The 26,123-nt window shown below is 34.6% G+C and overlaps 3 protein-coding genes across 3 annotated transcripts in view; 2 read left to right on the forward strand and 1 right to left on the reverse strand.

Annotated features, from left to right (window-relative positions):
- Nucleotides 1-3,913: 3,913 nt before the first annotated feature.
- Nucleotides 3,914-5,109, reverse strand: LOC106142367 (protein aveugle). The gene is made up of 3 exons (XM_013344101.2): nt 4,875-5,109; nt 4,685-4,798; nt 3,914-4,604 (listed from the first exon to the last, which is right to left on the reverse strand). Exons 1-3 carry the CDS (start codon nt 4,911-4,913, stop codon nt 4,422-4,424), a joined length of 336 nt encoding a protein of 111 aa, XP_013199555.1. The 5' UTR covers nt 4,914-5,109; the 3' UTR covers nt 3,914-4,421.
- Nucleotides 5,110-5,407: 298 nt separating this feature from the next.
- LOC106142368 (protein phosphatase inhibitor 2) lies at nt 5,408-9,837 on the forward strand. Its single transcript, XM_013344102.2, has 2 exons — nt 5,408-5,926; nt 6,054-9,837. The coding sequence occupies exons 1-2, from the start codon at nt 5,519-5,521 to the stop codon at nt 6,129-6,131; spliced, it is 486 nt and encodes a 161-aa protein (XP_013199556.1). The 5' UTR covers nt 5,408-5,518; the 3' UTR covers nt 6,132-9,837.
- A 965-nt stretch (nt 9,838-10,802) lies between these two features.
- The window catches only part of LOC106142369 (golgin subfamily A member 4), a 78,959-nt gene continuing 63,638 nt past the window's right edge, over nt 10,803-26,123 (forward strand). Inside the window, exons 1-8 of the mRNA XM_060948998.1 lie at nt 10,803-10,942; nt 11,205-12,314; nt 13,256-13,980; nt 14,767-14,902; nt 15,139-15,279; nt 15,744-15,836; nt 16,912-16,989; nt 21,622-21,723. Coding sequence (XP_060804981.1) covers nt 10,898-10,942; nt 11,205-12,314; nt 13,256-13,980; nt 14,767-14,902; nt 15,139-15,279; nt 15,744-15,836; nt 16,912-16,989; nt 21,622-21,723 — 2,430 coding nt within the window. The 5' untranslated portion in view covers nt 10,803-10,897. The remainder of the gene's footprint in view (nt 10,943-11,204; nt 12,315-13,255; nt 13,981-14,766; nt 14,903-15,138; nt 15,280-15,743; nt 15,837-16,911; nt 16,990-21,621; nt 21,724-26,123) is intronic.

Genomic DNA, 26,123 nt, shown 5'->3' on the forward strand with positions numbered 1-26,123 from the left:
AATGACCCTCCTTTGTTTATTATTCTTCCTGTACGTCGCGTTTATTATGAGACAGCCCGGATTAGCGGTAATAGATATCTGATATCTGCGTTGTCAAGTGAATGTTGCACTGAAATGATCTAGATTAGATTCTCCTCTCTATAAAACCCAGTAATAGACATACTTAGGTACTTTCAAAATAGAACACAAGGTATCGCTTAATGACTACGACATAATTTTTCCGCTACACTATATGCTGCTGCTTTTAAGGCGTAAGTGCAGAAGAGGCGGCGGAACAAACTACACTGCAGCATTTCCACTAGACGTCAATTTAGAAATCGATTTTAAATCGTGGACGAATGCTCATTGTCTAGATAAAAAAAGGACTAAATAAATATCTATATAGTGAAGCCTGCCTGAAAAGGCTCACTTCACCACATGATATTGTAGATAAAGTACCTAAGTCACGTCATTACTATTAAAACACGTTGCTTTCCGTAATAGACTAATTTTATTTAGAAAGGAAGTTACTCAATGTGTTTACATAGATGGCGCTACTAACATTTTATAATTTTTATTTTGTTATCTATGGTATATTCTAACACCCCCACTTAACAAAATAAATGTGAATTTCTAAACAAAATACAATTTTTTATTTTTCCTTAATACCCAACATGTTCATAAACATATAATGCTTAGTTGACAAAAGGCCTTTGGTGAGCAAATCAGCAGGCATTTCTTGTGTTGAAATATATTCAATATCAATTAATTTATTTTTAATTGCATCTCTAACATAATGAAAGCGGATATCAATATGTTTTGTTCGAGCTTGTGCCTGATGACCTGTTGCTAATTTTAATGCACTTTGATTATCACATTTCAATTTAATGGCACACTTTTTACCAGTAAGCTCATACATTAGATTTCTTAAGTATATAGCTTCCCTAGACGCTTCTGAAAGTGCAACATATTCTGCCTCGGTACTGGATAGAGAGACAGACTTTTGTTTTTTACTTTGCCATGAAATCACAGAACCATTCAATACAAAACAGAATCCACTATAAGACTTACGATCTATACTTTCGCTACCCCAGTCTGCATCAACAAAACCTGTTAGTTCTATATTATCCTTATGATATGTTAGACAATAGTGTTTAGTTTTCTTTAAATATTTTAATATTCGTTTAGCATAGCTAAAATGTGTTTCATTATAACAGTTATTAAACTGGCTAAGGTAACTAAGGGAATATGACAAATCTGGTCTAGTTAAAACTGCCAAATACATAAGGCTTCCAATTAGTCCTTGATATGGAATATTTACTATACAATTTTCAGCCTTTTCTAAGTTCAGTTTACTCTCTATAGGGGTATCTATAGTTTTACAATCTTCCATATCAAACTTTACTAATAATTGCTCTATATATTCTTGCTGATCTACAGTTATAGTATTACATTCCTTATTTACATTAATTCGCATGCCTAAATAACGTTTAACAAAACCTAAATCTTTTAATTTGAATTCTAAACTTAACACATTTTTCAATTTCTCAGTTTCTGTAACATTATCAGAAAATATTAAAAAATCATCAACATATACAGCTATAATAATCTTTACATTCTTATTAAAACATGTAAACAAGCAAGGTTCGTATTTACTTATCTTAAAACCATAGTTAAGCAAACAATCTTTCACTCTTTCATACCAAATTAAAGAAGACTGTTTTAGCCCGTATATGGCCCTTTTAAGTTTCAAGACCTTTCCATTTTGCTTATTTAGAACACCCTCTGGAATAGACATGTAAATATTCTCTCTTAAATGTCCATTTAAAAAAGCTGTTGTTACATCCAGGTGAGTTATATCCATATTCCACTGTACACTCAAAGCAAACAACATTCTCAGCGTAGAATGTTTTACAACAGGAGAAAAAGTGTTTTCATAATCGATACCACGCCGCTGCGTAAAACCCTTGGCTACAAGTCGCGCACGGTACCGCACTTTATTGTTTATATCTAGTTTTTTATTGAACACCCATTTGTGTTGCACAATTGATCCAGTACTTGGTATATTGACAATTTCCCATGCATCATTATCCTTGAATGACTGCAATTCCTCTTGCATGGCCTCTCTCCACTGGTCAGCTTCAGGTCCATTTAGCGCTTCTGAGAAATCTATTTGTTCGACATCTGGAATAGAATTAGATAAACAAATGTTTCCATACCCAAAACGTTCTGGAGGTTTTCGGAGTCTCTTATTTGGTAATCCTGGAATTGATTGCAACTCACTGCTTGAGATATCTGTATCTGTGTATGTGGTAACTGTATCATCATCATTTTCATCACTAGTTGGATCAGTGTATACAGACGTATTCAAATCTGAAACATTGCTAGATTCACTCACTAGAGACTCCCCCACTGAATCTCTGCAATCTTCATTTGTTGTTGGAGACTCATGCCCTTCAGTTTCAACATTGTCTTGAATCCATTCTGCTGTATCTTCATCATTGATCTTAGATGATACTGTTTTATCTTCCATCGCTATTATATCTCTTTTCACAGTCACAATATTTTTTATGGATCATATACACGATATCCCTTCACTGTTTCTGAGAACCCCACAAGAATATGCATTTTTGCCTTCTTATCCCATTTTAATCTCCGTTCTTTAGGTATGTGAACCATTATAGGACTGCCAAACAGACGTATATGACTTAAATCTGGTTTAGTTTTATACCACGCTTCATACGGTGTTTTATTTTCTAAACTTGAAGTTACAGATCTATTTTTCAGGTATACGGCTGTATTGACTGCTTCAGCCCAGAATTTCTTTTCCAATTTTGCATCAAAAAGTAAGCATCGTGCTTTCTCTACAATAGTCCTGTTAGCACGTTCACACACACCATTTTGCTCTGGTGTATATCCAGTTGTTTTCTGGTGAATAATTCCTTCACTGAGTAAGTACTTTTCCATCTCACTACTACAAAATTCACCACCATTGTCTGTACGCAATATTTTAATTTTTTTATTCTGCTGATTCTCAGCCATTGCTTTAAAATTCTTGAATATCTTGAAAACTTCATTCTTATGTTTGTGAAAATATATGAAAGTCATACGACTGTGATCATCGATGAACAAGACAAAATACTTAAATAATATTTTCGACTGTTTTACACTGAATTAACACAGTAAAAACCGAAAAAATAATGGATATTCGCCCATAACCTATTAAAACACGTTGCTTTCCGTAATAGACTAATTTTATTTAGAAAGGAAGTTACTCAATGTGTTTACATAGATGGCGCTACTAACATTTTATAATTTTTATTTTGTTATCTATGGTATATTCTAACAATTACACGAAGTCTGACCTCTGCTGCAATCATTGAATATGCGGCGTACATATCCATATCAGATCATGTTTAAACATCGGCCTCTGTGCAGGGCATGATGAGAAAAGAACTTTTTCTGATCGAACTGGGTCTTGGATGTTTATCTAAGTATATAAGAATTTTTTTTTAATGATTCTTCTAGTCTTCATAAATTTTGGAAAAGGTCTAACTTTAAACATTAATAAAAAGATATTAATTTAATTTCACATCTGGTTGCAAAACTTTGCTTCATATAAACATGAAACACTTTATTTGACGGCCTCTGTAGCGTAGCGGTGGTACACTTGTCTGTGACACAGAGATCCCAGGTTCAAATCCCAGCCAGGGCATGATGAGAAAAGAACTTTTCTGACCTGGGTCTTCGATGTTTATCTGTATAAGTATTTTTTATAAAATATAGTATTGTTGAGTTAGTAGTTCGTAACACAAGTCTCGCACTTACGTCGGGGCTAACTCATTCTGTGTACATAATTATTTTATTTATTTACCCATAAAAACAATCTCTTGGAATAACCACAAGAGCCAGTTAATGAATTAAAAAAATAATATAACTATAAACTTCATATATTTATTTATTATCTCATTAAGACAAGTATTGTCCATTCCGAACATACAATTACTCCCTTAGTTGGTTGCTTAAATATTTACATTAATAAAAAACAAATACAATAAATTTAGTTTGAGCATACTCTTACAACATTTAAACATGACAACAAATAAACATGTTTTTATCATAACTCATATTGGCTGGATTTAGGAATATTTCTTTTGCTTATGTAATCAAAATTAAAAACCCACAGAATTACATTTTTGGCACCTAAGACTAACATTCCCAAATTATTCTATAATTTTCAAAACCATTAGGAACTGTGTGTTAACAATGATAATATCTTAATGCTATCTAAATTCAATAAGGATTTTATTGATTCTGTGTATTATCACTAAGGCACTGAAAAGATGTCTAACAAAATTCAATAGAATATTGTATGAAATGAGATGTTCCAATGAAACAGGGTGAGTGGGTAATAAAAATCCCACCACACAGTGGCTTCTGTGTCACAAGTCGTAGTTGAAGTAGTTATGTCTGCGCTCCAAGTCCCGGATTTCAACAATATCACTTTTTAACCTCAGCTTTAGAATTTCCCGCCATATCGCCTCACGGTGATCTTTATTTGTTATGCCCATGCGAAGCAATGTGTTGTCGTTTATTCGTACAAGTGCTCTGCCAGTTATATCATGCTGAAAATTTAAGTAAATAAACCTTTATTAGCAGCCATCAAATGGGCAATCAAGGGTGACAGTGTAATCATAAAAGTTACCTCATGAAATCTTTCCCAATACAGATTATAGTAGTCGCCACAATGGCGTCTGAGCCATTTTTGGACATCAGCCTCTGTCCATAAATATACTGCTTTGGGTCGAGTAGCTTTTGCCTGAAATTATTTTATTTATATAGATTTGTTACAACCCATTAACCATAACAACATAAAACGCATTAACAATCGGAACCTTAGGTTTGTTTGTGTTTGAACTGGAATCCTCGACCATTGCTGTAAAAATGTGACTTAGCTGCTACACTGTAATGTAATGTTATCTATTTGTTCTAACACGCAATATTTAACGCTCGAAAACATTTATTATTCAACTATATGCGTATTTTAATCAAATTTTTGAAAATACAGTTTACGAAAATCCATTTGTTTTTCTTTGGTGTCAATGTCAAAATCGAATTATTTAAAGTCAAATACACAACCTTTTGAGGCATAGGCATAACAATAAATTAAAAAAATTCTATATAAAAATTGAACTTTATCTAATTTTGTTTTTTTATTTTTGTTTGTTTATGTGTAAAAATACTTGGTTGCAAAAAGTTGCATTAAATGCTGTTATCTTGCTCGTCTAAAACTTGCATCCGTAAAGTAGTGTGGCGACATCTCTTCGCCACAAGTAGCAAGCACTTTTACATAAAGCCAACAAAGGTGCGTGGCTTAATCTTCTTGTCATAAAAAAAAAAATATCATCTTATTGTCTTTCATAGTAATTGTCACTAAAGTGTCAATGAAATTAGATTTTTGTCATTGCAGAAAAATACAACAATTTTTTATCTAAAATTCCACTGTCGAAATTGTATAATGCAGTTATAAAGTGACAAAATGGCCCAGAATTTACAGAAGAAACCTTCAAAAGGTATTCTGAAAACGACGCGGAGTATTGATAACTCAAGCGACAATGGAGCGCCTTCAACAAGTAAGAGGGCAAAAGAACAGAGGTTTGATGAAATTAATATTATGGAGACTTTCCACCCGGCAAATAAAGATTATGGGCACATGAAAGTAGACGAGCCAAAAACGCCTTACTCGGAACCTGTGGACGAACATTTGGGAACTACAGACGAGGTAGATGCAAACATTCTCGCTGCGAAGCTTGCGGCGAGCATGAACAGGCCTCCCAAGTGCGTGGAACCGTGTGATAGTGATGAGGACATGGACGAACCCGAGGAGGTTCGCCAGCGAAGACGCGAGTTTGAGAAAAAACGGAAAATGCACTACAATGAATTTCAGGTATGTTTTAGGTATCTAAAGACTGGTAATCTCAGTTGGGTTGGTCCCTATTGTATTTCTCCTTGCAATAACAAACTTATTAACTGTTAAATTTCTTAATGACATAATTTTTTTCTATATTTTTCAGGCATTACAATTGGCAAGACAACTTTTAGCTCAGGAGGAAGAAGAAGAAGAAAATGATGACAAACAAACCCAAACTTGACTGCTGCAGCCAGTGGTCTCTAATTGTACATAAGACTAAGAAGGCTTTGAGCTGACATATGCTTTTAGGAGTACCCTTGCAATGTTGATGAAATTCTCGTTAGACTAGACCTATCTACAGCTTCCACATCCTGATTAATTTATTATTTAGGATGAACGACACTCACATCCTCCGGCCTTATAAAGATGCTTCACTATTCCTTTCCTGGTTAGAATTACAACTTTATTAAATTTAAATTAAATCAAAAAAGCCATATTTAACACATTTAGTATCACTTCCCAAAGGCAAAATAACATTATTGTTTCATTAAACATTTCTTCATAATGTTATTATAAATCAATCATAATGTTATTATAAATCAAAAGAAAGTTGCTGCTATACAAGTCCTTGATGTAGCTGCTATTGTCATATGTGATGTTTAAAAACTTATAAATCATAATGCTATATTTTTGCAGCTTCTTATTTAAATGGGCCAGTAGTAAGATCAAGTCTTTAAAAAAGAAATATTTGCTTGCATAAAATAGTCATGTTATAACAAGTTCTGTATCTCAAATGACATCTGATGTTCTTAGCAATAAAATCGATGTTCTTTATAGACTTAATATTTATTATAAATAGTAGTATCGTTGAGATAGTATCATTCTAGAGCAGAAAGAGATTCTAGAAAAGAAGAATTCTCGTACTTACTTGGATGTTAACTCAATCTGTGTATATATATATATATTTATATGCTCTATCAGGCTAAGCCCAATTACAAACTGCTTCTAGCTTATTAATGTTTTGTAAGATATTGCAGTGAGGCCAACATGGTATGTTAAAATGTTTGTTAGAATACCAAAGTGTTCAGTGACAATCAGAGATTGGATAATCAGACGCATTGTTACTCCAAAAGTGCTTCATACCACTGGCCTTTTATGGACAAATTGAAAAGTATATTCTGCATTTTAACTCCGTGAAGCAATTCAGCTCTGCACTAAATTGAATTACACTGAACTGTATTTTAGAGCTTGTTTTTTTTTTCAAGTAAAATTTACCTCTTGCTATCTACGACAAATGTGCGACTGTTTATCTGATTTCTGGTGACTATGTGGCAAAATATACTGATTAGCTGTAATGTAATGTAGTAAAAATGAATTTAACATTGAAGCATCATTGCAGCTTGAAGCCTTAATGTGTCGTATCAATATTTATTTAATCGATTTTTGTCAACATTTTCATTTCATTACTTTGCAAAGAATTTAATATTTTAAGATTTGGACAAATGATATTTGTCGAGAAGTGTACTTGATTTTTGGATTGACATGAAATCCAAACCTTATGTTACAAGCCAAAAATCTCAATTATCTTTTTTGAGATGTAAAATATTATTTAAATATATTAAAAAATCTAGTGGGGTCTTATGCGAAAACAAGTTTTAAATTTAAACTAGAACATGACTAATAACATGATTTAATGTATCATCACAGTTTATGAAATAATTTAAAAAAGAGTTAACAAATAAACAAACTGTAGGATATCAGTAAGTATAAACTGGTATCATATTTTACTTAAATGTTTAAATTGGTAAAAAATATATAATTTATACTATTGCCCCATCAAACAAGTACAATCACATACAAAATATTCAACAATACTTTTAAATCTTATTTTTATCTCCTTTTGCTTTGTTTTTTGTTTCATGGACAAAACTGTATTATTTTTTATAAGATTACCTTTACTTTTATTTAGTTCATTGCATATATTTTCTTAATAATTAAATACGCCATTTACATTAATTGTAGCCAAGTTAAAAATTTAAACAAAAATCGCGATAGTGTCTTCCCAAATGTAGGTCAACTTGATAGGTCAGGTCAATGAGCACTAAAAACTACTGCATGAGACAAATCTAATTAATTATTTTATGTTCCGGTTATAGACCGACCATAGTGGGTTATTGAGCAATATTAATAAGGCATGTCTTCCCTCTCCATGCTCTTTAGGTTAAAGAAAGAGAGCGAAATTAAGACATACTTCGTCAACGTTGTTGAATAACCTTAGAAGATATAATGCAACGCACAGTCCTCACTACGTCTATATTCCCAGTAAAGAACTGTCTGCGAACATTCAAAAGTAGAAAAAATGGGTATCTCTTGGTTAGGCATGTTACATCTTCGTCTTCATCGCGACTTATCATGAGGTAAGATGAAAGATAAATACCTAATCCAATATTGTATAAAAAAAAACGTAAGAAAATTTCATTTTTTACCTAGTTTTTAGTCCTTCGCGTAAATTCTAGGGATCAGTTCATTTTTCATACTTTTGATTTGTGTATCAGAAAATTACCTTACCGATTCGGAGAGGTTTTTTTAAAATTATATATCGTGAAGAGTTTTCAAGCAAATGTAAGAAATCACTTTCGCTTATGTAAATTGGGATTTGTCCAGCCAGAATATATTGATGGATGGTACAGTCAACCTCATAGAACTCTGACGTTGTGTAATGGAGTTGACTTAGCTGGTTTATATGCTGACAGTACTTGTAACTATAGTGTGACGTCTTACTACTGCGTGTTGTATAATATCTTAATTAACATTCACTGCTCGTGGACCCTTCCTCAATAGTCCATCTTAGGACGCTAATCGAAGGTCTTTATTGTTATATTTCTCGATAAACGACATTTAAATATTATGCAAAGAGCTGATTACGATAAAGTGTACCGTATAGTTAGGTAGAGTAATCAGAAATATTGCTTTATTGATAAATTTTGAATTCCCCATCAAAGTCATCATAATGTTTTTCTTTCTGAGTTGGCATAAGCAGTTTTTTTGTTATTTACTTTGCAGCTAAATAAATAGATATATCACGTGTCCATCCCTTACAGGGTAGACAGAGCCAACAGTTTCGAAAGGCCACCTACAGCTGGCTGGCTTCATGATAAAAATAATTGCGCAATATGAATAATGGTTTTTTGTAAAATCAATGTGTGGGGTAATTCACGAACATTTTCGAGGCATAAGTCTTATATTATCTAAGGTAAACCTAGAGATACAAAGAGAGAGATAAGGCATAAGTCTTATCCAACCTATTCAATAGCTCCCACTGATATGTCTTATTTTCACTCTTTCTTACTGAAGTGAAAGAAGATATGCCATATCGAAGTGATGAACAGCCTCACAGGCTTCGTAACGAAATGTTAAAAGTATTTTTACAGACATGCATTTTTAAAAAAAAAGCATTTACAAAAAAAATTGCGTTAATTTAATATGAAAGATTTATTTTAGCTTTTGTCTTGGCTTGAAAAAGGCTCAGTAAATAATAACTATCTTATGATTCCAAGTTTAGGCGACATTAATTGCATGGTTTTGGCTGTATGTGGAAATATAGTTTGGCATACATGCATAAATCAGTCAGCAAAGAGTAAAATAATATAAACAGGATTTAGTTAATCAACTTTTCTTTTTAAATGTACTGAAGAAGATTGAGTTTGTAAAATCAAAATAACGCTTATTTATTGTTAAGGACTGCATTGATGTGCACTCTAACTTTTCAGAGTGATTTATAATTAAAAAAACTAACACAATAAAGTGCTAAGCAATATATTTTACTTGAAAACATATTGGCCTTATAGAAATGAAGTTGTTGCGATTTATAGAATGTACAGTGATGTTATGAAGCAGCTTCTCCTAAAATGTATCTGTAAATAAAAATAAAATTATTATCAAACTGATGACTGAGGTGTTTTTTTTACATACCTACATCAATCAAGAATATTTCCCGGAGGGGTAGGCAGAGTCTAGATCTTTCCACTTTAACACTCATTTGCAATACACAACATTAATTTCGAACTGACAAAAAGTCGGTGTGGTTGCCAACTTAAAAAGCGGTTGACATGCAGTTTGGAATTTCGCGACTTAGTTCAACAATGACCAATTCTGAGTTACCTACATTAGTTTCATAGCTTATCGATGCTCCTATGGTGAGGTCAAAATATTGTAAAGAACCTTCAGATTAAGGCACTGGATGTGTAGCCATGATCATTTACCATATACCATCTTTATCCCATACGGGGAGGAAAGTCCACAGTTTTGAAAAGATACATAAGTAGGGTGCAACTAGATTCAATGGAATTAAGATTAAGTTATCCTCTAAAGATAACTGGCCTATCGTCTAAAAGAATTATCCCAAAAATATAAACCTGTCCCTTGATTGACTTTTACAATCGACGCAGGAAGAAATAACGGCTGGTATACAAATGTAAGAAATCAAAGTGATTTTTTTCGCATGGAGCCATTTCAAAGAAGGTATATCTACTAACTTTTGAAAAAAATAGCAATCAGTCAATGAGAATTGTCATTAATCAAGTAAATATAAAAAGCCATAATTCGAACTTGAATAAAACACCTCTTTTACGACCAGGGGTTAAAAATGGTACTTTCCGTTACACGCATTAATCGCTGACAAAAAAATGTTATGTTACCTCAGCCTACCTTGTACAACATTTTAAAAATAGTACATGATATTTAAGAACCTATTTTAACCCATTCTAATGGTAAAATTATTAAATTATCTTGAATTTTTTTTATAACACATTCACATTATTTATTATATAAAATTGTATGTAAAATTTGTTGAACTGACTGTCAAATGCGGAATAGCTATCATGCTAAACGGAACGTATAGGAAATGGCGTTTGTATTTTGTTTGAAATTGAGTTAAGGTCGCCTTGACAACGAATTTAGTGATTTACTGAAGAAATTGTTTGATTATTACTATGAATCTACCAAATTATGGATGATTCCCATAAATTAACATCAGAAACAGCCGATGGCAAGGTAATTTTACTCTGAATTCTATTGCTTTTTACCGATCAAACTTTCACGTTATTTATATTCGTTGCTCCGTTATAAATAGGACACTATTGCATAGCTGCATAGATTATCACCTGTGTTACGAGGCGATATTGTTCCACAATTGATGAGCTATCGATTTTGTTAGGTTTAATTCAAAAATCTCAAATAGGAATTACGAAACTTGGTCGTTATTCCGTCTCCATTTCCCCACTGTCGTTTATTTATATTTTTTAATTATTTTTAGAACTTTCTTCCGGATGTCGTGCATTCCCAACAGATTCCCGCGCTAGCATCAGCCGGCAACGATAACCAAACCGGAGATAATACATCATTCCAAAACTTGGAAGGCGACAATATTCAACATGCCGTTGGCGACACCGATTCGGAATCCATATCAGAACATTTACCTTCTGGAGTTGATGAATCTGTTGATGACTCCCTTGATGTTACCAATAGTAATGAAACTCATGACTTACTCAAAGTCCAAACGGAACAAGAGAAAGATTTGAGAAGTGATGTAAATGTTGAGTTTCCCCACTCACTCACCAGTGAGAACCCTAGTGTCAATGAACCAAGTAAACAGAGTTCATCAGAACCCCTGGATGTCAATGCGATTTCTGACATGCATTTAATAAGCGAAGAAAGTCCTGTAAACTTAGCACTATCTTCAGATATCTCCAAAGAACTGGAAACACAAGAGACAAAGTCACAGTCCCCGGCAGATACACCTCAGATAAGTCAACCAGTAACACCTGAACTGTCTCCAAGAGAGGACAAATATGATGATTCTTTGAATGATGACTTGAGTTTAAAACAATTATCCAATACAGATAATTCATTAGAGAAGTTTAGCAATTCCCTTGAACAGAATGCAGAATCCCTAGAAGTCCAAAGTTCAGGGTCAGAGGAGATAATAAAATTAGATATAAGAGGTCAAGGTGTGCCAAAGTTTTCTGTACCAACAGCAAAAATAATATTTGGGCCTCCGCCTGAAGGGAGCACTGTTATTGGACCAGATATAGAAGCGATTCCAGTTTTTCCAAAGCTCCTATCGCCATTCCTAGTTGGTTCAGGGGATAATGTTAAGGTTGAAGAAATATTCGATTTTGATGAAGAGCAACCAAAAGAACCATCTCCAGAAAAGTCATTATCATCGTCATCAGACAAGAGTTTAAGTGACAAAATAGAGCAGAATGACTTGTTGATTGAGGAAATTGTTATTGAGGATGATGCTAAAGACAGTGTTAAAGATGATCCATCGTTAACGCCTCAGAAATCTTTAGCACCGGAGGATGTTTCCCTCAGTACTTTGACTACAGATTATAAGACGATATGTGAAGAATATCATGAAAAGGTACTGGTTGTAGCCCACGGGTTATGCTTCTGTGCTTACCTGCTCTGTGCTTTGTCCCTAATATGCATTTTACTCCTGGTCCTTGCACCCATGGCATGTTACGTCCTCATGGTGTATAGATTGCATGTCCTTATCTATGAATACATCAGAAAGTACTGTTTGTTTGTGTTGAACTCATAACCATTTCATGTTTATTGTCTGTAAATATTTCACATTGGTTTTCAGTTAATAAATATTCATTAGCATAGTGAAAGTTGGTTTATTTTTGAATAACTTGAGCATTTTTATTGACAAATGCAAATATAAGTTTGATATGGGGTTTCTCTTGGTAATAAGTATCATATGGATTTATTTATTATGGATATCATTTCTTATTAATTTTTATTATTATGAAATAATGTACATTTGCTTCGTTTTTTGGAAGTGTTTTGTATTCTACAAAGAGTTATTAAAAATTTTTGATGCATTCGTTAGAAAAAAAAAAATGATTTAGGTAGTAAAATAAGACACTTTTGCAAAGGAATATTTGCAAAGTTAAAACAGTTTGAACGACCATGTGGTTTTTGAAAAAAAAAGAAACATTAAATAGTAATTATATTGTGTCAGCATTATATTCACTAAAATATGTAGTTAAATAAATCTATTGTGTTATAAATACCTCATTTTCTATACTCGTTATCTAAGAAAATATCCAAATAAATCTATGGGTATGCTTAACTTGTCAGTCAAGTTCCGTCACTCAGTCTAATTGTTTACTTGTTAAAGGCTCAGCTGATGAAACCCACACATGATACACTATACTCATGCTATCAAATGATTTTTCAAGCACAATGTCCATTGTAAGCATTCCATTACAAGCATAATGTTTCTATAACACATTTTGCTTGCGACTGCTTCTATGTGTTGTTTTTTTTTGTATTGAATGCCATCTGTCCTTTCAGCTTGTGCATTTCGAAGATGCTATCACGCAACGCGACGAACTAATCGAAGAACTGACCGTCTCATTGCAGAGATCGGTCCGGGAACGCGATGAGATCAAACTGGAAAACGAGCATTTAGTAAACGAAGTTCAGAACTTGCAACATATCGTGGGTGAAATGTCCCAGTCTGACCACGATACTGTAAAGGGACAGTTGTCTGATTTCATGAAATACCAAACCATGGTTAAAGATGATAGTACGAAATTTTATTCAGCTTTAATGAGTGGAGGCTCGTCTTTACAAAGTTCTAACGGTGAAAAAGACATGGAAAATGAGGAAATAACGGTGAACTATTCCAAATCGGATTTGAAGTCTTCCGAGTCATCTGATGACTTCCAGACTGGGTTTGAGAGTAAATTGACAATGGTGATGAATAAGTTTGACGAATATATTGAAGAGAATTTGAGGAATAAACTCAGGGAGAGTTTGATACAGGTTTTGTGTGATGAAATTGGTAAGATTCGTATAGAGTCTGATACAGAGGTTAAGGAGTTGGAAGCTCAGATTCAACAAGACAAACATTCATATGCTGTGGAGATCAGACGGATTAGAGAGTTGCTATCGTCTGTCAAGGCCGGGAATGCGGATATAGACGCGTTGCGAGAAGAACTCAGTCTAAAACACGAGAAAGAGATGGAGAATTTGAGGACGTATTTTGAAAAGAAATGCTGCGACATGGAGAGAAGGTATGAATGCTTATGTTTTTTACTACTTGTTTTCCTTTTACCATAAGTAATTTTACTAATAGTGCATTTAATTTTTCTTGCTGTCAAGGCTTCCAAGAAGGTAAGCGATTCATATACATGATCTAAAGATCAGACTAAATTTAATCCCTTACTAATATTATAAATGCGATAGTCCGTCTGTCTGTTTGTTCCGCTTTCACAGATAAACCGCTGGACCGATTTTATTAAAATTTGATATGCATGAGTTAAACCCGCGTTTTAACAAAGGATACTTTTTTTATAAAATCAGGCCCTAAAATATTAAAATGAAGGAAGTAACATTATACGCTAACGAAGTCGCTGTTACGCTGCTAGTTACCTATTAACGTGTCCAATACGTCAAAGCTTAATTTGTTCCTAAAAAGTAATCTACCAGAATTAAAGAAGGCCTTCGTCCAAGAGGAATCTGATGAGATAGTGGTTTTCCTGTCTAAGGGTATCCACCACCTATAATTAATAAGGGACTAGTGTGAATACATTTCTCTGTAGTTCCAGCCTCATCAAACAATTTATTGTACTAAGTAATAAGTACATAAATAACTAGCGACCCGCCCCGGCTTCGCACGGGTGCAAAATTCGGAAAAATTAGGTATACATAAAAACCTTCCTCTTGAATCACTCTACCTGTTACAAAAAACCGCATCAAAATCCGTTGCGTAATTTTAAAGATTTAAGCATACAGACAAACAGACTAAAATAGCGACTTTGTGTTATACTATGTAGTGATAATTGCCATTATGACGTCAGCTATTCGGAAGAGGTGTGGCGCGGCCGCGCGTGCGCGTCGCGCAGCTCGCTGTCGTCGCCCGAGCCGCTCGGCGCGGGCGGCGACTGCGTGCGCAGGCGCGCCCGGAGCGCGGAGTTCCCGTCCTTGTCTCTGGAGGTTTGTACTCTTGCTTTTGTAAGCTTTTTCAAAGAAAACGCTCTCCTAATGACAGCAGTGCAGCCTTAGTATTTTTTTGAAAATATTAATCCAATGGAATCTCTGTGGTTTTTATCAGTGTTCTTATATATGTACTAGATATATTTAATTTTTTTATATATTGCGAAATAAATAAAAAAAATGAGCCATTGAAGCATACATGGAGATGTTAAAATGATACAATGATAACTCCGCAGTCCACTCCACTGGAACAAGCTCTAAAGCAGACCTGCAAGAAGTACGAGCAGCAAATAGAAGAGCTGAAGGTGGAACACCTGGCTTACGTCAGCGAGCTGCAAACCACACATCGGGAGACCATCGTCTCGCTGGAGGACCAGGTTGGTTTGGATTCAATGATTCATATCCGGCTCGAAGGATCATTATTTAATGTTTATTTATTTCTTATAGTTATGATGCGAAACCCAATTGATATTTTCCAATTGCCCTTTATTCATGAACTTTAAAGGCAATATGTCTTATGTTTTTTCTTTCTACTAGTCTAGTTAAAGTAATGCTCAAAAGATATAGAAAATCAGGAATGATAGTTTTGAATCTCAATTCTATCATTAAGCCAAACAGCTGAACGTGGCCTTTGTCAAATTACACACATTGGTCTTCGAAGTAAGTTCTAACGATATATTATCGGGTTCTACTGCGTCACGTTACGGACAAGCTCACTTCCACTGTGTCACAGAGGTTGAGTTTGGGAAACATTGCTTCTAATAAAATGACTTGTTACTGACATCAATTTTTTTCTATTAAAGAACTCCTCACTAATTTAACTTTCCATTTTTTTTTACAGATAACGCAGTTGAAAGCTCTCATACACACTTCGGAGAACCCTGAAGGGAATGTGTCAGTTTACCAACAGGACATTGATTTGGAACTCGAAAAGGTCAGTTAATCATGTGCTATATTTTTATTAGTGTCTGTGTGTTAATAATCCGTTAATTAAGCACTAAAAATATATCTAAGGATATTTGAAAAACTTATCCTTAGATTTGTGGTAAAACATTATACCTGTAAGCATTTTCTATGAAAGTTTATCAATGCTATTGTTTATAATAAGTTTTTCAGCGGCCATTATGAAGACTACTCCCAAAATTTGTGCAGGCCTTAATAATAGCAGTTTTAACGCGCATATCTGAATGTTATTCCCCTGTGATGAAACATTTTTGGTTTTATAATTGACATAATAATTCTAGACGCATGATGTTAACAGATTTTTTTTTTTAAGTTTTATTTTTGTAACCATTGTGTTCATAATATTTGCAAGCAGGGGAAAGATGACGAAAATTGACCATTTCGTGCAGAGCTTATGGTGGCTGGTGGCGACTCATTCATTCACCAAAAAAAAATATAAGGAAAAGGGAAAATTTTAATCTGGCAACACTTTACAACAGGGTATTTTGAGTAAAGTTAATAGAAACAAAGACTTATTTGAAACTAAGTGGAAGATTGCTTTGTTATTGTTATTTATTAACCAGTATAAGATAATACCACACGATGTATAAATATGTATATATCACGATCTATATGCCTTATCACCTCACTCTAAAGTTTCTTCCTACTCCAACATGCTCTGCTCTTCTAAAATTTAAAATACCATGAGCTTAATGCATAAAAAAAATTAAATGAGGGTAGTTTCATATCTCTTATCGAAATTAATGCCAGTTGATCGATTTTCTATCACCGGTGTAACGTCTATAGATTGGCCTTTTCATTAATTTTGAAAATCAAATTTTGGAAAATATAATTAGAATTTCGGAATAAAAAATTATTCTTCAAGTTTTTATCTCATGGTGCCTTGTACATACCTATCTAATACAAATCTCTCTCCTGCATGCATGGAATGCGACTAACCGTGTGTGACTAACGGACGCCTGACACTCTTCCCTGATTGGCTGCTGGTGGGGCAATCTGTGGGCGCTGATTGGCTGTAACGGGGCGGGCGCTGATTGGCTGTGCAGAAACGGGAGGCGGAGCTTGAGAAAAAACTCGATGAAGTCAGGAAGGAAGTGGTGCAACAGTTGCAAGAACAGATACAGGTAATTTTTCGTTAGGCACTGCCAAGGCAAAATCAAGTTTGTTCCAAGGTGATAAAGTACAAAATTATTTGACACTGTACAGTTTGAAATTAACCATGCATATTATCCTTTTTTAGTAGGTTAGTAAAGTATTTTCTTCCCTTGTAAATAATTCTTATACCAATTTTCTTATAAACAAAATGGCTCTGATATTTCATAGTTATTCTGCACTGTATAATATGCACGTTGTGATTATCTTAATCGATAACTATATTTAACGAAAATATAGTTATCGATTGAGACGTCTTGAATCCTGAAGATAATTTATGGTCAGTTGGGTAAAAAGTAAACATTTCACCATTCGCAACCACACTCAGTTCACCATAAAAAGTTTATGGTGCAATAAACGTAAATGTTGTACTCAACGGGAAACATCGTAACGTAATACTGTGTAAATTATGATGTTTGCGCAAAACTGTCTATTAGCACATTAGTTTATGTACTCACTGAACATTTAAGTTCCCTTTCATCTTAGCAAGTCAACGATTGTTTCTAGTCTCTGCCTTTTCATCAGAGGAAGAGCCCAGTCTGGTATAGCCATTCTCCCCAGAATTTTCCGTTTCATAAGTTTTTTTTTGTATTGATTAGAATGAAATTTTTAATTCGTCGCTTTTTGTAGATGGCGCTCAAATCACGCTGACAAAGCTGCGGGTAAAAGCTAGTATTAGTATAAATTATAAAAAGCACTTAAAATAACCAACACTTAATCATGAGCACGTTATCCTCGGAAGCTCCCGTCATTGGCCACCGGCCAGCTTTCTTAAAGTCCACCATTAATAAACTCAGTACGGATTCAGAGCAAGGTTTCACAGACACTTTTTATATTAGCTCCGAGGCACATGTCACTTTGAATTGAGTTTTTGATGGAACTATCAAGTGGAAAACATCAGACGTGTCAATTTTGTAAAGTTAGCTAGTATAATGTCTATGTGTTAGAAGCGATTTTGCGTAACTAGTTAAGAGTAACGCGTTGGCATTACGAGTTGTGCCGACTTTAATAGTATTGTGTTTATGTGTGAAACTTAATAGATGAATAATTACTGGATTAAAAAAAATGAACTACTTCAAATTTTATGACGCGTTTAGTGTGAAGTGAGTTTTAAGTGTTAGATATAGTTAAAACGGACATGTATTAAAAACAAACTGGATTACTAAATACTTAGTTAAGGGTAGGTTTAAGGACGCATTAAATCGACCTATATTGTGTCTGACTGTGTGTATAAATCGTAAAAAGAAAGCACAATCGTGTCAAGTGCATGGTGACAGTGAACTGACGTTGATGCGGACATGTGAGATGCCAGATCGCAACCACCTGCCATTTTATAAGAGACGCGTGAGTTTTCATAAACTTCTGTTTGTTACATACATTCTCTTGTCTTTGTAGCTTCCTCAATTGTCACCCTTATTATAGTACTTTTATATCTATAGTGATTTAAAGTACCTACAACTCCGGCTAATGAGTGTTTTTCAAAATGACTCACAGCAGATGTCGGCACTGTCACGTGAAGTACAATATTAGGGTCTAGCTATATTATTATTGTTAAAGATTGACGCTCTTACGCGTATTTTTTTAAATCAAATCACTTAACAATAATCCTGAGCAACATGTTCCGTTTGACAGTGACAAGACTTCAAGGTTGACTAGCGCCATCTGCTGGTAGAAATTAAATCAAAAAATTAAACACCCTCATTGATTTCTCAAAATTCCCCTTCATGAAAAACCGCGGTCAGTAACTAGTCTAGCACGTTCTTAAGAGACCGTAGACAATAACATCTCAGGAATGTGCTCACCTTTTCAACAATGGGGTACATTTAGTCACGGTATAGGTCATCGCCATTTCTACCTGGCTTCCAGCCAAAATGACATTTTTCCCGCCAACCGCCGACCTAATTCCACGCTCCACGCCGTCTCGTCTTTTTGATTTTTTTTAGGTTAATTTTGTGTTTGTATACAGAAGTGGTGATAATATTTCTAATGACGGTTACTGATAGGTGGACGCATACAGAAAGAATAAGATATTACGTACATAATGTAAAATCATGTCTTTTTCCCGGAGGGGTGGGCAGAGAGTACATTTTTCAAATTGCCGCCACATTTATAAATCTAAATTCATGTGGGTTCATCTGGCGGCTTATTTACCAAATCATTTCATAGCATGTAAACTTATACTAAGCGGTCCTCTGACTAGATAATATGAACGCATGAAGTGTAAGAATTAAGAGGCACCCACAACTACTTAGTTACAATTTTGAACATTTAATTACCCAATAAAAATAGTTTCTTTTTTTTTTGACCTAGCTAAGAACGCGAAATGATAAGTCAAAAGGAAATATAATGTTAAAGATGTGAGTGTAGATGTGACAAGTAGAAAGATGTCTGTATATCTTTACGTCTACGCCTTCGGGGAAAAGTCATGATTTTACAGATCTCGTCAAGAAAAAAGAGAATCTTAATCTAAATAAGTACCTACTTAAGTTGAACCAAAGTGTTTAATGATGAAATCATATGATATTCCTACATATGTACATATAATTAAGTTTATATCCCTTACGGGATTGACAGAGCCAACAGTCTTGAAAAGACCAAAAGGCCACATTCAGCTGTATAGCTTAAACGTGGAATTGAGATTCAGATAATGACAGGTTGCTAGCCCATCGCTTACAAGAAAAATCTTAAGTTTATAAGCCTATCCCTTAGTCGCCTTATACGACATCCCTGGGAAAGAGATGGAGTGCTCTATTCGAAAGTGTCGGAACCACGCGGCATTAAGATATTCCTTCTTAGAACTATTTACATTTGCGTTAATGATTTTGAATTTCGTTATGAGAGCTTTCTTTAGTTAATTTTATTTCATTGTCATTACCAATCTAATGACTTTAATTTTTATACTTACTGTTTCGGCAAGTCAAATTAATTTTATTAAACAGCATAAACAACAAACAAAATAATTAACTAATAATCTTATTTTCCTCAAACCCAGCATTAACTCTAATGCATTTCAAAACTTCAAGTAAACACCTATTGTACTTTCTCTCGTTATTAGTTTCAACAAACAACATTAATTAATGATTTTGTTTATATATAGCTATTTACTGCAGTGATAAAGGTTTGGGGTCATTCGATGTCGAGGTTCTCCTCCAGTCAGTTTAATTTTGTGCTTAAAACTTGACGTACGAAATTTAGTTTCGTTTTGTGATATAATTATCGAAGTTAAATATATTTTTTGAGTGGATATTAAGTAGGATTAAGTGCTTATGTGACTTAGTATAGTGTTTAAGTATAATTTAGTTGAAAATAACTTAGTCGTCGCTTTCATATTGTGTGTTTTGATCAATAATTGAAGTTTATAAATGCAATGTGTAATTACAAGTACTTTTAGTGTCAAAACTGTGATTAATTCCGTAAAGTTTTTGTAATATAAAATTGTGAACTCAATATGAGTATGGTGACTTATGTAAGTAATAAATTGTAGATAAGAATTTGACGTTCACACTTATAATATCTCACGAGGTAGACAGAGCCAATGGTAAAAAGACTCGAAGGCCACGTTAAGCTGGAAGGTTTACTAATGGAATTCAGATTCAGAGAAAGTGTCAGGTTTTTAATTAAATTATTAAAAAAAGGGATAGGTTACTAACCATCCATATTTAAAAAAACAGTTGTAGATAAAAGTAGAAAAGAACCACTCCATCTATTCGTTTGGATGCCGTAGGAGGAGACTTAATAGTGGATTTGAGATTTAAAAGGGACAGGTTGCTGGCTCTACAAAAATAATCCAAAGTTTATTAGCTTTTTCTTCGGTCGCCTTTTACTCTATCCATGGGAAGGTATGGAGTGTTCCTATTCTAAAGTCCCGGGAACCACACGACAGTTTACAGTTTTTACAAGAGTATAATTATGACATTATACAATCCACGTGTTAGCAAGAAACCACTTATAAAGTTACATAATAAGGTATTTTTGATTTTCCTGTTTTAAAATGAATACATTACTACCTATGATAATAATCATTAAACAGGAAACATATACATAGGTTTTATCACGCCATTTTCCCGGAGGGGTAGGCAGATTTCATCTTAACACTTGCCATATCTACTTCTTCATTCACTCCACTTAAAATGATGAAGTTGTGTGAATAGATTTATTTTCATGCAAATTCGTCGGTTGAAGGTACTCTCGACCTGATCTTTCACCAGAACTTTTTTGATACAAACATACATTTATAATACATAAAATCACGCATCTTTCCCGGAGGGGTAGGCAGAGACTACATCTTTCCACTTGCCTTGCCTTGGATACATACATATGATCATGTCTATATCCCTTGCGGGGTAGACAGAGCCAACTGTCTAGAAAAGACTGAATGGCCACGTTCAGCTATTTGGTTTAATGACAGAATTGAGATTCAAATAGTGACCGGTTGCTAGCCCATCGCCTTAAAAAGAATCCCAAGTTTGCAAGCCCATCCCTTAGTCGCCTTTTACGGGATCCATGGGAAAGAGATGGAGTGGTCCTATTCTATTTTGTATTGGTGCCGGGAAGGATACATTAACGAATTAATTGATTGATTGATTGATTGATTGTGTCTGTAGGTGCTGCTCTCGGACCCTGACGCGGAGGTGTCGAGCTGGCCCGTGGAGCTGGTGGCCCTGAGGGACAAGATCCAGGGGGACGCCCGAAGCCAGGAGAAAGAGGTTTGTGACATTTTATATATTTTTTTTTTCTTCAGTGTACATACTTACATACATATATATAGTCACGTTTATATCCCTTACGGGGTAGACAGAGCCAATAGTCCCGAAAAGGCTGAATGGCCACGTTCGAGTGCTCGACTTAATGATGGAATTGAGATCCAAATAGTGACAGGTTGCTAGCCCATCGCCTAAAAAAAGGATAGCAATTTTATAAGCCTATCCCTCAGTCGCCTTTTACGACATCCATGGGAAAGAGATGGAGTGGTCCTATTCTTTTTTGTATTGGTGTCGCGAACTACACGGCACAGTCAGTGTAGAAGTCGTACATATATCACAAATATTTTAACGGCTTTGATGGAATTACCTCCCTGCTTATTCTCCGATACATTGAACTTAGGGATTTTAAAGGCAAGAGTGAATAGGCACTATTTGAGTTTGCGTGCTTGAGGTTGATTGAGGTCAAACGCACTCTTTATTTATTTTCAAATAATATTTTAAACAAAATGGCGTAAAATCAACCAAGGGAAAGGTTTAATAAATAAAAGTTGAGATTCTTTTTGTAGGCGATGGGCTAGCGACCTTGAATCCCAATTTCATCATTACGCCATGCATTTGAGTCTGACGACTTGCAGTCTTATCAAGACTGTTGACTGTGCCTATCCCGCAAGGGTTGTGGACGTAATTATATGCATGTATGTATATATATGTGTAGCGATAGATTCAAAGCTTACTTAATTGAAGGTGAATCGCAGCCAGAGTAAGAGAAGAGGGAAATGGATCTAAGATAAAATGAAAGATTTATAATTAATATTTAAGCGTATAGCAACAAACGGGCAAAAAAAAAACAGTAAGCTTGACTCTTGTCAAACTGACATTTTTTCAATTTACTTGTCCGCCGAATTTATGGCGGGACGAAGGAGTTCCCCGTAGAAGTTTTTATACATACGGTTGTCAGTTTGTTACTAAAATATAATTTTATTTATTATTTTATTTATATACAATTATATGATTTAAAACTATTAAAATATGAAAATCCCTACATATGTATATGCAGATATACAAAGAGAGTGTGGAGGGAAAGGTCGGAGTGGGAAGACCTAGACGAACGTATCTTGATCAAATTAAGGACGTCCTGGTAAAGGGTCAGGTCAAAAGTACCCGAAACCGCCGAGCTTGCATGAAAAGAGTTATGAATGTGGATGAAGCGAAGGAAGTATGCAGAGATCGTGGCAAGTGGAAAGAGGTAGTCTCTGCCTACCCCTCCGGGAAAGAGGCGTGATTTTATGTATGTATGTATATGCAAACAAACCTACGCAACGCTATACTGCACCCGCCCGGGAAGTTATAAACACAATTCCACGTGTCTCCTGTGACCTATTTAGCTAAGTTTACAATGCTGTAAAAATATTTCCGTAAACAGACACACGGACGGACGGCCGGTTCCGCCTTTATACTGTTGTATGTATGTATATTTTGATCTCGGTAACTGTGTACTGCTTCCTTCCTTTCCTTTTTTTGTGATGTCATACTTTTTGACTTTTTCCATAAAATGATTTTATGCGTTTTGTTTTAATTTATTATGTGTTCATTCATTCATTCATATAATCACGTCTATATCCCTTGCTGGGTAAACAGAGTCAACAGTCTTGAAAAGACTGATACATACATAGTATATACATAGTATATACTAATATTATAAAGCTGAAGAGTTTGTTTGTTTGTTTGTTTGAACGCGCTAATCTCAGGAAGTACTGGTTCGAATTTAAAAATTATTTTTGCGTCGAATAGACCATTTATCGAGGAAGGCTTTAGGCTGCTAACATAACATAATAATAATGCATAACTATTCCACGCGGACGAAGTCGCGGGCACAGCTAGTATTACATAAAGCGTTACAGACAGAATAAAATAGGTACTAACTTGTGTTTGCACCTAAGACTCAATCTTAGAGCTATTTTTAGTTTAATTTATTTATATTTTTTAAATAATAAAACATCACCGTTATCGCATCTTTTGAACTATCTATTAATATTACTCTTGGAAAGAAACTATTAATAAAAAAAAACCGCCAATAAAACCATTGTTAGGCAGGTGTCTGACCATGTTTAGACAAGGCGCCACGCGTCTGTTTTTATTTTCCAACAGACTTCAAACGAAACACAGGGTTGCCGAATCAAGCAGCATCTATTTAACATCTACTTCCATGGCATACCTTGAATCGCTATTTGAATCTTAATCCCATAAGCTTTATAGCAGAAAGTGGCCTTCCAGTTATTTTCAAGCTCTGTCTACCCTGTAAGATACGTGATCTCGTTGAGATAACCCCCCGCGTTATGCTTCGGGGCCCTGGGTCCATTTTTCGACATTTCTAAATCATTCATCGATCATTCGATCATTTCTTCCGGCCTTCGACATTCTCAGGACATTCTCAGTTTTAAGTCGATTTTAGCTCTGGTCATGGCCAGCCCTGCTATCCCTTCTAAATGCGATGCACCCTCAAATTCCCTGCGCATGAGTGGCTGCGGCGGTTTACGTACATCGCGACAGTAATTCTGAACGAGTATTTAGACGCAATCATTTTTTTCGTTTCTTTTCGACGCCATTGCGAAAGCGGACTTAGAAAACACGTTCATTTATATCGTTTTTTTTAAATAAAAAGCACGTCTGGTAAAAGCTACAATGTTTACTCAAATGTTCCTCTTATATTTGTCTCTTTTTTCAAGTAAGTATGTTTTGAATAAGTGTGTAGTAATTGTAGTATCTTCTGTTCTTTTCAAAATTTTATGCCTCTATTTCTTTCTCTCATCGTTAAACCGTTACTTTTCTTTTGTTTTCAACATTATGATACGTCAAATCGCTGTTTTATCAAGTCTAAAACAAGTAAGAAAAAAATCCGTAATCTAATCTCTAGAGCTTCAGTTTCACAAGTTTACTCAGATATGTAGATAGAATATGTTTATATGTGTTTTATTGATGCTTTTGCTATAATTACATTGGGGCATACTGTTATTTCTATCAAGTTACATGCAGTGAAAAATTTTGTTATTTATAACGAGATTTTCAACCATGTTCCGCTTTGCTAAGGGGCTACTTCAACTTTTTAGATTATGTTAGTGGGACTGTGTACACATTCGGATCGTGATTAAGCTTGCACCAATGTTTTTGTAGGACTTTTGACTGTGGAACTATGGGAATGTCGATGTCCTTCGTTTTGCTACATTGATGACATGGTTTTCTTTTTTTTTTGTTCCAATTATATTTTGAGTCAACTTCTTACGGATCCATTTTGGTATATTTTGACATTGTTATGGAGTTGTTAAAATTGCATCTATATTTCTTCTACTTCTCAGTCTTTCCTGTCTCTTCTTCCTTATCTTACAAGGTAAACAGAGCTAACAGTTTCTAAAAGGATAAAAGGCCACGTTCAGACATGTTCAATTTATTTATACCAATTAAACTTTTTTTGTTTCTTTCTGTCTATGTGTCAATCTGTTGTGTATTGTCGCGTACGCATCGATTGAGAACGCGGGTGACTGAACCACCGTTCTAAATATAAAACCTAGCATTTATGGTTCCCATCACCAATAGAAAAAGAATAAGATCACTTCATCTCTTTCCCGTGGAACTCCTCCCATTGTGATAACGTGACCTTTTCATTATTGGATCTCTGTCAGAAGTGGACCCTGGATCTTCCCAGTGTAGACGCAACGACGGGTTTAATACCAGACGTAGATGAAGAATTATAAAATAGAATAGGTTTATTTTCAAAATTGGATACAAGGTATCACTTATTGACGTCACATCACTTAAATCTAATTATAACTACTACCGCTTCCAAAGCGCATGTGAAGAAGAAGCGGCGGAACAAACTACACTGCAGCATTTTCATCGGACGTCAATATACAAATATTCTAAATAAATCTATATAAAAAACAAATAGTCAATATTCTCACAACTTGAAGTACTTACTTAAATGCAGGAATATTTTGCAAAGTTTCAAGCTAAAAGCTAAAAATTGTGTCAATGCGCAATTTCCGCGATCGTATCAGTTTTGCGCATGCGTTATCAAACTTGAAATATGGTACGGGCCGCTAACCGTCTGTGGTATGTTTTAATACAAAATAAAAAAACCGAATCTGCGTACGGCCTTTAAGAAATTAAATGCCTATATCTCAATTCCATCATTAAGCCATTACATTTTCAAGACTGTTAGCTCTGTCTACCCCGCAAGGGATATAGACGTGATTTTATGTATGTATGTATCACGATTTCATCCGTAACGGAATAGACATTATCTGAAAGACTCGTAAGCTACATTCAGCTTGAAAATTAACTCAGTCTATAAATTATGTACTTTTTTTTGTCATAGAAGGTACTTACCAATTTTTTATTGATACTAG

This window comes from Amyelois transitella, chromosome 17 (assembly GCF_032362555.1).
Source record: "Amyelois transitella isolate CPQ chromosome 17, ilAmyTran1.1, whole genome shotgun sequence".
NCBI lineage: Eukaryota > Metazoa > Arthropoda > Insecta > Lepidoptera > Pyralidae > Amyelois > Amyelois transitella.

Bases quoted from the DNA above. Each gene is read 5' to 3' on its own strand.
- LOC106142368 (XM_013344102.2), top strand. From the start codon at position 5,519: ATGGCCCAGAATTTACAGAAGAAACCTTCAAAAGGTATTCTGAAAACG. The intron at 5,927-6,053 runs GTATGTTTTAGG...TATATTTTTCAG, and splicing joins TGCACTACAATGAATTTCAG to GCATTACAATTGGCAAGACA.
- LOC106142367 (XM_013344101.2), bottom strand. From the start codon at position 4,913: ATGGTCGAGGATTCCAGTTCAAACACAAACAAACCTAAG. The intron at 4,799-4,874 runs GTTCCGATTGTT...AAATAATTTCAG, and splicing joins CAAACACAAACAAACCTAAG to GCAAAAGCTACTCGACCCAA. The intron at 4,605-4,684 runs GTAACTTTTATG...TTAAATTTTCAG, and splicing joins ATTGGGAAAGATTTCATGAG to CATGATATAACTGGCAGAGC.